We start from the raw sequence: 10,931 nt of genomic DNA, 5'->3' as shown, positions 1-10,931 counted from the left end.
GGTGCGCGCGTCCAGGCGAAGCGCGGGCACAGGCGGCTCTTGGCGCAGCAGGCGGTAGCGCACATCGCTGTTGGGCCGGGGCCGTCGGCGTCGGACGCGCGGAAAGTGTACAAGGTCGCGCCCGGCTCCGGGTTCTCTGGGAGCGCCAACGCCAGCGGGTCGCGCGCGAAGGCCGGCGCGTGCTCGTTCTCGTCCTGCACGCGCACCTGCACTCTCAGCAGCCGCGCGCCCGCGCCTCCCGGCCCCTCGGCGCGCACCGTGAGCGCGCGCCAAGCCGGACCCGCCTCGAAGTCCAGGGGCCGCGCCAGGTACAAGCGCCCAGAGGCCGCGTCCAGCGCAAAGGTGCCCTCTGGGTCGGCGCCGCCCACCAGTGTGTAGGTAAGGGCGCCCACCCCCGCCTGCTCCAGCGGTGCCACAGAGCCCAACAGGGAGCCGGGCAGGAGCCCCTCGGCTGCTGTCACGGTCAGCACGACAGGCACAGGCGCCACCGGGTCTGGCTCTGAGGGTTCCGGTGCAGGCTCAGCCGAGCGAGTGGAGGGAAGCACCTGTTATGGACCCGGGAAGGAGGATGGAATCAGGGCGACCCAAGTAAAAGGGAATCTGGGCTGGACTGCTGAGCATTAGGAGGGGTGGTCAGAGTAGCCGTCTAGAGGAGAGGGCACAAGGGCTTAGGAAGATGGCACTCTGGGAGGGGGTGCCCACGTTGGTGGCCAAGGAGACCTGGATAGATTGGGGGAAGGGCAGCCATACCTGCACTAGCAGCTGGAGGCTGGAGCTCCGAGGGGGGCTGCCTTGGTCATGAGCGCTCAATGTGAGCACGTAGTGTGGCCGCTCTGCTCGGATCAGGGGTGCTGCCGTGAGCAGCTCTCCCGAGTGAGGGTGCAGGGAGAAGAGCTCTGAGCCAGGACCTGGGGATGGGCAGAGCAAGGGTGAGGGCTTCCATTTCAGAGCTGGGCGTATCATGAGGACAGGCCATCCACCACCAACTCCCTTCTCTCCACTCCCCATATACCAGTTAGCATGTACAGGATGGTTCCATTCTCCCCCTCATCTGGATCCTTGGCCTGCAGGGTTGTCACCAATGTTCCTGGAGGCACACCATCTGGTACCTGTGGGAACACACAACTCATCTACAGTTGTCTCCCTCTGTTCTTGAGACAACCCAGGATATATTCCCCTAACCTTTGTGCAGACAAAGCCCCCTTTCTACTCTCACACCTGTTCCAAGATGCAGTTTCTTTTACCTCTGTCTAGAGTTATAAGTGGACACCCACATACTCTTACTTCTTCAAGGCAGGGCCCTGCAGCTTCACATACCTGTATGGGGAGGCCTCCACCAGCAGCCCCTGAGGCCTGCAGGAAGGTAGGGCTGTTGTCATTGAGGTCAAGCACTGCGATGTGCACAGTGCCTGTGGTGCTGCGGGGTGGGCTCCCTGCATCCTGAACCTGCACCAGAAGCTGGTAGCTGTTCTGCCGCTCACGGTCCAGAGTTTGTAGTGTGGTCACCTCTCCTGCAAGTGCAGGATAGACAGAGAGCATGTATGGGGTAGCCAGAGATGAAGAGCCTGGGGTCTGTGAGAGGCTAGGGTTGGGGGAGTGTGGAAAGGAATGCCTGGGGAAAACTCCGAGCTTAGTCCTGGTCCCCATGACCAGGCTCTGGGGATCGTGTTGGGTGTTCACCATTCCGAGGATGAGGCTATGGGATCTCAGATTCTGGGTCCCAGTGCTCACCAGTCTGGGGGTGGATGCGGAAGGCCTTGCTGTCTTCTGACAGCTGTCGCAGGCTGTAGGTCAGACGTCCGTTGATTCCTGAATCTCGGTCAGTGGCAAAGACCCGACCCACGCTTGTCCCTGGGGGCTGGTTCTCAGCCACAGCCAGGAAGGTGGGCTCCTCAGACAAGCGGGGACTGTGGTCGTTCTGGTTGAGGATGCTGATCCTCACGGTGGCTGTGGCTGTCTGCTGCCCCAACTCAGCTTTGGATCCAGACACTGCCATTACTTTCAGTGTGTACAACTCCTGGGCCTCATGGTCCAGTGCTGCCCGCACCCACAGCCATCCACTCTGTGGTTCCAGGCCAAAGGGGCTACCCGGCCCATCTGCTGCAAGGTGGTAGGTGACAGGGCTCCCATCTGGTGCTCGAGCCTGCACTTGTACGACTTGAGTTCCAGGGGTGGTGCCTGAGGGCAGGTCTACACGGTAGGTAGGGCTGTCGAAGTGGGGAGCCAGCCCACGGGTCCCCAAGTCCTGTACCACCACCCGCAGTCGAAAGTGGCTGGTGCGAGGTGGGGAGCCTCCATCCCGGGCTTCCAGCTCCAGTTCATGGGCTGGCCCCCCCGGAGGCCCCAGAGGTCCCATAAGCCGTATGTGGCCTGTGGTGGGGTCCACAGTGAAGGTCCCACCACCCCCAGCAAGCAGGGTAAAGGTGACTCGACTGTTAACTCCTGAGTCGGGGTCCAGAGCCCGCAGTGTATAGATGAGGGTCCCTGGGGCAGTGCTCGATGGCAGCAGCACTGTGTCTTCAGGCGCAGGGAAGGCAGGGGAGTTGTCATTCACATCGTCCAGCAGCACGCGCACCCGAGCTACAGCGAAAGCCGGTGGCACTCCGCTGCCTGCCCGCACCTCCAGCTCCAGCACTGGTCCCAGCAGCTCCCGGTCCAGAGGGCGAAGTGTCTGTAACAGCCCAGTGGCCCCATCTAGGGAGAAGAGTCCTCGGGGATCGCCCCCCGATAGGGCAAGGGTCACAGGTCCCAAGCGACCTAGGGAAAAGAGAGCAGTCAGAAAAGAGATGGGGACACCTTCTAAGTTGGAGCCCAGACTCTGATCCCCAAAAGGGCTAGGTAGTGTCCACATCTGGGCCTCTCAAAGTATTAGGGGAGAGGCAGGTGTTGGCAGAGAAGCTGGGTGGCACTAGGGTGATATTCGTGTACCTGGGGATGAAGCAGAGTGCCTACACCACTCCCAAGGAGGTGGCGGACTAGAACCAGAGAGTTTTGTATTGGGACTGTCAGTGGTGTTATACCTGAGGCTTACATTGGGGTGTCTGGGTACAGCACCACGTGGATATAATGATAAGGGATACCTGGTGGATTGTGTGCCTGGACTACGCCCACACTGGTGCCTGGTGCCACATCCTCTGGCACAGAAAAGACATACTGAAGCTGCTCAAATACTGGTGGTACAGGAGTTCCAGGCACAATGCTGATGTTGACTCGGGCATTGGGCTCCGCCTGCAGGCCACCTCCATCCCGAGCCCCGATCTCCAGCTGCACCATGGAACTGGCCCGTCTGGCCAAGGGCCAGGCTACCGTCAATAGTCCTGGGAGGAGGGACAGAAGTGGAGATACGTAAGGAAACAGAATATCACTGGAAGGGTTGGGGTGGAGGGCAGGTGGGGAGGCAAGCCCTGGGAATGGGAGGATCCTCACCTGAGTGCTCGTCCAAGGCAAAGAGCGGGGGGCTGTTGCCAGCCAGGATGTGGTAGGAGAGTCGCCCATGGGGTCCCTGATCAGGGTCATGGGCACGTACCCTCAGCACAGCTGTGCCTGGTGCACTCTGGGCGCTCAGACTGGCAGCATACTCCCGTGGATAAAACTGAGGTGGGTTGTCATTCTCGTCTGACACAAACACCTTCACATATACCATAGACTTGAGGCCTCCCTAGTGAGACATGCAGCCATTAAGTCAGGTGGGTCTTGATTGGCCCTGCTGAGTGCCCTCCCTGCAACCTGCCCACAGTCTGCCCACTCACCCCATCCACAGCTGTCACTGTGAAGTCAAAGCTTGAGGGCCCCTGATCGCGGTCCAGGGTCCGGGTCGTACACACGTCACCACTGTGGGCATCGATGCGGAACGGGGGAGACCCTGAGGTCCCAAGTCCGGCACCCAAGGAATAGGAGAGGAGGCCAAATGGGCCACTGTCTGCATCTGTGGCTGTCACCTGGGGAGAGGCTGGGGTGAGTGATGCCCCATCTTTTTGGCCAGAAAAGCCATAGTTAAGTATCAATTAGAAGGAGCAGACCCTTGGCCAGTTGGTGCCCAGAGTCTTTGGATGGTGGATACACAGAAGGGACTGGTAGGTTACGGGCTAAACTCTAAACCCAGCTCAGATCTCACCACTTGTGTTAGGTTCCTATGAGCCTCTGATCACAACTGACTTGTCAACTGATCGATATATAACTTTGTTTTATGTGTGTTTCTGTTTAAAGGCACCTTATTTAATATATATTGTTGGCTGACTAACACTGAACTCAGGGCTAATGGCACAACTCATATCTAAGTGAAACTGACATGTATTTTCTCTATAAGGCACAGCACAGCCCTCTTGCTTTTAAGAACACAGACAGCACTTCAGCACTACAGTTGGGGACCATTCTAAACAACAAAGTCACCAAACAGAAAGCACAAAAATGTGAAAAATGTGGCACCAAATAGACCACGAAAAGGACCCTTGTTTATAACATAAGAGCTGAAACACGAAGGCAGGGCATTGCCTTGTTCGACCTCAGCTGGAATGTGCTCATTGAGAGACTTGAATTTTCCATCCTTCTGCACATGTCCGGGAATGACAGTGAAAACTCCATGAGTGTGGATTCAAGGGTTACAGAGAAATTTTAGACAGTTGGTGAATTCACAAATACAGAATCTGCAAATGGATGAGGACCAACTATATTTAAAAGGAAAGTGCTAAGGGCTGTGACATCAAGTTCCAGGTGGGTCACAACAAGTTAATAAACATCACCAAGTCTCAGAATCACTCCAAGCAGAGCACTGGCTGACCTACAGAGTTATTCAGACTGCTGTTATAGGCCTGCCCTTTATTGAGTTTGGTCATTAAGTGGGATCTGATTGATCACTGGGCTGATGAGGGTCTGCTCTATGCATTTATGGATGTGGCTTATACATCCTTCACATCCCTTCATCTCTTGAGCCAATCTCACTGGAAATGAGAGACAGAGAACTGCAGGTCTATAGGACAATATTCAGGTCATTAAGTTCCAGGGGTTCTCCCAAACTAAGAAATAGGGAAAGGCTTTCTTGGTGACTTCTCAGACATCTCCCAGATTGGCTCAGGTAGGGTTTATGATTGGACACCAAAGTCAGGAGCCTCTGAACATTTCAGAGTCAGATCAGCAGGAAACCCCATTCCAAAAGCTTCAGAGCTTAAGACAGGGCCAGGCGCACAGTAGGTACTCTATGTAAATTTGTTCATTGAGTAAACAGACATTTGGATTGCCCTGCCTTACAACAAAAACTTCTTTCAAAGCAAGTTTTATAAATTGGGTGCACATTAGGCCCTCAACAGTGGGTTAGCTGGTGCAGACTGCTGTAGCTGTGACAAAGTACTCTTTGTGGCTATGAGGGCCTCAGGGTCATGATATGCTGTGGAAAGGAAGCTGGAGAGTTCCCCTTTCTCAGCCAGAAAATGTTGCTCAGAGAGAAGCCGAGCCAAGGACTTCTGATTGTTGCCCAGGCCCTTGACAGAAGTGATTTGTGCCATTGTTTACTCTCCTGAGAGACACTAAGACCTTGCCATGCTGAGCCCTGGAAACAGCTCCTGCTCCAACTCTTTACTGTGGCCATGGGCCCGGATATCCCAGGAGACAAACTTCCCCCCACATCCATCTGGTGGGCAGCAGCACAGCTGCGGCACCATCTCCAGAAGCTGTTAAAGACCTCTGCCCTCTGACTTGCTGCAGGAAGAAAGCAATAAATAGTGGTCAAGGAGGTTGTCAGGAAGTGACCCCAAAAGGCACAGGGGTCAGTGACTGGAAATGACCAAGGCAGAAGTGAGTTTTCTGGCCTGTGCAGCCTCTGCTCAGAGGTTTCACTGCAAAGGCACAGCCTCCATTGTTAGCAGGCTCTCAGCCCCTCTTCACAGTCCAACCTTGGTCAGCTCCCTCTCCAGCTCTGCCTGAAAGCTGTAACTAACCTCACCTCTCTCCTCTTGTTTCCCCACCCTCCCCCAGCCTCCAGCTCTCATCAAATTCATTAATGCAAGGAGGAAATAAAGACCTTCATGTGTGAACTATCTAAAATTCCTACTAGACCACAAACTTACTGCATTTGCTCCATGCTGACTTCCTTCCCAGGAGTGTCTCCTGCTTCTCCTGCCACTGCTTCCCCACTGTCCAGCCTTCCTCCACCTCCCCTTACTCTGTCTGTTATACACTGTTGTTCCCTGGAACCTTTCCTTGGCATCTTCTTCTACACATTCTCTGAGTGCCTTCTCTTCCACTGCTGTGGCTCTGATGATGATCTGTACTTTGACCCAGACCACTCCTCTGTGCTCCCAACTTGTACATCCAGATGCCTGCTCAACATCTCCACTTGGATGTCCCACAGGCACCTTAAATCCAACCTGTCCTAAACTAAACTCATGATCATTCCAACCTCTCTCTAATGATTCTTCCATCTACGCAGCTGCTCGAGCCAGAAATCTGTTCTTCCCTTTTCCTCTGCCGACATATCAATCAACTGGGGACCAAGTAAATCTTCATTATCCTTCTTATTTGTCTATTCCTCTCCATTACCGTTATCGCTGTTCTGACTCAGGCCTGAGTCGTCTCTCCCCTGGGCTACTATAGTTCCCTTTTGATAGGTGTCTAACCCTCCAGTCTTGTCCTCTACACCAGGACTTCTCAACCTCCGCATGACTGACATTTTGGACCAAACATTTCTTTGTTGTGGTGCTGTCACGTGCATTTTAGAATGCTTGGCAGCATCTCTATCTACTAAATGGGCTTCCCAGTTGGTGGTAAAGAATCTGCCTGTTAATGCAGGAGATGCAGGAAACGTGGCTTCGATCCCTGAGTCAGGAAGATCCCCTGGAGGAGGAAATGCAACCCACTCCAGTAATCTTGCCTAGAAAATCCCATGGACAGAGGAGCCTGGCAGGCTGCAGTCCAAAGGGTCGCAAAGTGTCAGACACAACTGAGCAACTGAGCTCGCACGCATGCAATCCATTAGGTACTGATCAATCCCACCAGTTGTGACAACCAAAAATGTCTTTAGATGTTGACAAATGTCCCCTCCAGAGGGCAGAATCACCAGCTGTTGTGAACCACTGCTCTGCACTAACAAAAGCATCTTTTGAGAGAACAAATATGATCAAATTATTCCTCTACTCAAAAAGCTTCAATGTCTTCTAAATAAAAATGCTCACACTCCTTGGCTTGGCTTCATTCCTCACTGTCTGGCCTCCTGCAGTCTCATCTCACTCTTCCATCTCACACCTTAAACTCCAGAGACACTGAGCCACTTGTAGGTCCTTGAACAAGTCAGACAGGTCAGGCTCTTGCTCTTCTCTCTGCATGTCACCTCTGTATGGAACCCTTCCCTTATCTGGTTCCCTCGTCAGCTCCTGCTTATCCTTTGTCTCAGCTCAAAGGTCCTTTCCTTTGGGAAAACATTCAAACTGCCCATCTGTAACTCATATATATCTCCATATGGAAGTTTCTTTTATTGCAGTAGAACTGTTTCTTTGCATATGAATCTCCCCTCTAAACTGTAAATTCTATGAATTAGGTAGCAGTTACTCAATCATTACTGTATTCTGTGTCCCTACTGACAGATATTCAAATGAATATTGAATGAATCAAATATTAAGACTTCTTGTAAAGGTTATGAACACCCAGTGGTCAATTTCACCCCTGCTTCCCTATGATTACCACTAGTAAAAACTCCAGGAAACCACCTGGAGAGATGCCCTCTTGCTTCAGGCACTAGTGAGGAGGGAAGTTAGAAGCCACAGCCCACTGGTCTTGGGCCAAGAGGGAGAGTAAACACATGGGAGAGTGGGTGGAAGCTGGACAGCAGTAGGCAGGCAAGCACCCAGAGTCTGGCCAAATGGGAGGTCAGCCAGGTCCAGGCACTGGCCTGAAAGTCTAGGCAAACAGCAGCTTCTAGAAGATGATCAGGGGTCTTCTGAGACATAAACATTTCCTCCTAAGAGACCTCCCTGCCTCCAGTCTCCTCTCCTGCATCCATAATTCTGTGGGAGAGCCAAAGCAATCTTTCCAGAAGACATATCAGATTTGCCTAGAACCTCCCATTGGTTCCCTGTGATTTTTAAAATAAAGTCAAAGCTGATGATCCGGTCCCTGTCTACTCTCTTGTCTCCCCATAACTCTCTCATCAGCACAGTTGAGGCCAACCTGAACAATGCTGCCCATAAACACATATCATGGTGTCCTGCAGCTTTTTCTGTGAGCTTGGAGTTCCTGTCCATACACCCCATATTATCCCCTTGGCAAAGTATCACCGCTTCTGCAAAGGTCTGCCTCTAGGCTTCCATAGCGCTTCATATGCCACATGATGTATCACTAGCTACTGGTGTATCTCCTTGCCTAGACTGTGACCTGCCTGGGAACAAGACTGTCTCCTTTCCTTGTTCTCAGGACCCAGCACAGTGCCAGGCCTACAGTGCTAAGTTAAGTTTTCAATGTATTTCTTACCATTGATCTAATCTATTTTCACCCTTAAAGCAAGTTAGCTTCCAAACAAACAAACAAACAAACATAAAACATGGGATTTTCCTGGTGGGTCAGTGGTTAAGACTCCATGCTTCCACTGCACGGGACATGGGTTCAATCCCTGGTTGGGGAACTAAGAGCCCACATGCCACGTGGCACAGCCAAATAAAGCCCAACAACAACAAAAACAAACAAATAAAAAACCAAACAAAAACAATCTGTAGTGAGGAGGGAAGGATGAGGGGAACAGGATTTTTAGGGCAGTGAAACTACTCTCTATGTGTTACACTGTATGTCATTATATATGTCCATTATACACATACAATATACTTTTATCCAAACCCATAGAAGGTACAACACCAAGAGCGAACTCTAATGTAAGCTATGGACTTGAGTGATAATGATGGTTATGTAGATTCATCTGTTGCGGCAAATGTACCACTCTGGCGGGGGATGCTGACAGTGTGTGAGTCAGGGAAGGGGCATATGGAAAATCTACACCTTCCACTTAATAGTGCTATGAATCAAAAACTGCCTCCCAAACATAAAGTCTTAAACGAAGAAAAAACCATCTGATCCTGCCTTTTCTGGACCAAAGAAGTTCAGCGACCCTCTCTGCCTTCCAAGTAAAGTCCTAACCCCTCACAGCTTGGTGTCCAAGGACTTCTGCAATCTGGCTTTGGCCTGCCTTTCCAGTTGCATGCCTCCCCACCCATCTCCTCCAGGCCTGACTTGCAGGAAGTCTGTGGCTCCCTCAGCCTGTCCAGGGCTCCTGCCTCGTCCTCTGAGAGGTCTTCCTGGACATTGGGATCTCACTGAATACTTCGTGTTATCTCTCATCCCTGTGCCTGATCCCAAGACGCATTAGGGCTCAGCTCCAAGAGCATGGATGGATATATCTGCCAGGACAGTCCAGCACTGATCTAGGATTGGAGGGCTCTGTAAATGCTGGCATCTCCCCTGGGGAACAGGAGCCACATGGGTGTGCAGAATCTCCATCTCTGCCCTTGCAGAACAGCTTTGAAACTTTAAAGAGTCCCCTCTCACCTCCTCACACCACAAGACACATTTCTCTATATCCAATCTTGATTCTCTCAACCCCTTGATCACCTGGCCCAGCTCCTGCACCCTGCTTTCTCATCTTCTCAGTAACCCTCACCCTCTGCACAGACTGTGCAGCTCACTGAATAAGACTCACTCTGGCAAATGTCACCATCAACAGCTAGCACCTTCAAGTCTTGGTTCCTGCTCTGAGGTCCCCTGCGACCCTCTGATCCATTCCCGTCCACAGCACCACTCCACTGTGTGTTGGGGGGCTTACCCACCTGCAGGAAGCAGGTTCCTGGCTGAGTGCCCTCAGGCAGCGAGGCGTTGTAGAAAGTCCTCTGGAACTGCGGCTCGTTATCATTCACATCTTGCAAGACCACGCTCACTGTGGCAGAGGAGGAGAGAGGGGGCAAGCCCCCATCCGTGGCCACCACGATTAGCTGTGGCTGAGGTTCCAACTCATAGTCCAGCAAAGCAGCTGTAGTGACAATGCCTGAGGTGGGGTCTATGGAGAACCAGCGGGTGTGGGCGCCTGGGGCCAGGCTGTAGGTGACCTGACCATTGGTGCCCTGGTCAGGATCCCGGGCCGTCACCCGCACCACGAAGCTGCCAGGCAGGGCAACCTCAGGCAGAGGCTCGGGTCGGTAGAGCTGGCGGTCAAAGGCAGGCGCATTGTCATTGACATCAGTGACGTGTAGCACAAAGGCAGCCTCAGCCCGCAGTGGGGGTGAGCCTGAGTCTGTGGCAGTAACTCGCAAGTTGTAGGCGTCGCGCTCCTCCCGATCCAGCCGCCGAGCCACACACACCAGGTAGATGACGCTGTCCTGGGTGCTGAGCGCAAAGTGGCCCTCTCCACCCTCCAGGGACACGTTGACATGCGCAAAGTCACCGTCATCTGGGTCTGACACAGAGATTCGAGCAACAAGCTGGCCCGGGGGGGCAGCCTCAGATACACGGGGGGAGCCATCTGCACTCAGGAAGATGACAGTCATGGAGGGCTGATTGTCATTGGCATCTCGCACATGCACGGTCACAAAGGCTGAGCCCAGCTCAGGGTGAGCCCCTCCATCCCGAGCCTGCACCACCAGTTCGTGGACCCGACGTTGCTCAAAGTCCAGCGGCCGCTCCAGCCGCAGCAGCCCCGTGTGTGCATCAATGGAGAAGGGTCCATCACCCTCGCTCTGCCTCCGGTTGATCTCATAAGTTACAGCCCCATTGGCACCTGCATCGGCATCAGAGGCATACACCTGCAAGACAGGACTGCCGGGGGCCAGGCTCTCGGACACAGCAGCGTGGTAGCGGCTCTGATTGAAAGCTGGGGCATGGTCATTGATGTCTAGCAGTGTCACGTCCAGCAGGGCCTGGGCCCTCCGAGGGGGTGAACCACCGTCATAGGCCTCCAGTTGCAGCAT

General features: G+C 53.3%; 1 protein-coding gene across 1 annotated transcript in view; it reads right to left on the bottom strand.

The window, feature by feature from the left end:
* The window catches only part of DCHS1 (dachsous cadherin-related 1), a gene marked incomplete at its 3' end in the record, with an annotated part of 29,133 nt that overhangs the window by 8,207 nt on the left and 9,995 nt on the right, over positions 1-10,931 (bottom strand). The window contains 10 exon segments of the mRNA XM_010839147.1: positions 6-77; positions 80-545; positions 751-908; positions 1,013-1,109; positions 1,318-1,511; positions 1,732-2,757; positions 3,081-3,317; positions 3,427-3,658; positions 3,750-3,938; positions 9,798-10,931. The exon segment at positions 9,798-10,931 is cut by the window's right edge and continues 27 nt beyond it. Coding sequence (XP_010837449.1) covers positions 6-77; positions 80-545; positions 751-908; positions 1,013-1,109; positions 1,318-1,511; positions 1,732-2,757; positions 3,081-3,317; positions 3,427-3,658; positions 3,750-3,938; positions 9,798-10,931 — 3,805 coding nt within the window.

Source organism: Bison bison, unplaced genomic scaffold (assembly GCF_000754665.1).
Source record: "Bison bison bison isolate TAMUID 2011002044 unplaced genomic scaffold, Bison_UMD1.0 scf7180017864112, whole genome shotgun sequence".
Taxonomy (NCBI): domain Eukaryota; kingdom Metazoa; phylum Chordata; class Mammalia; order Artiodactyla; family Bovidae; genus Bison; species Bison bison.
Note: the sequence above shows the minus strand (reverse complement) of the source record. Positions and strands in the feature narration are given on the sequence as shown.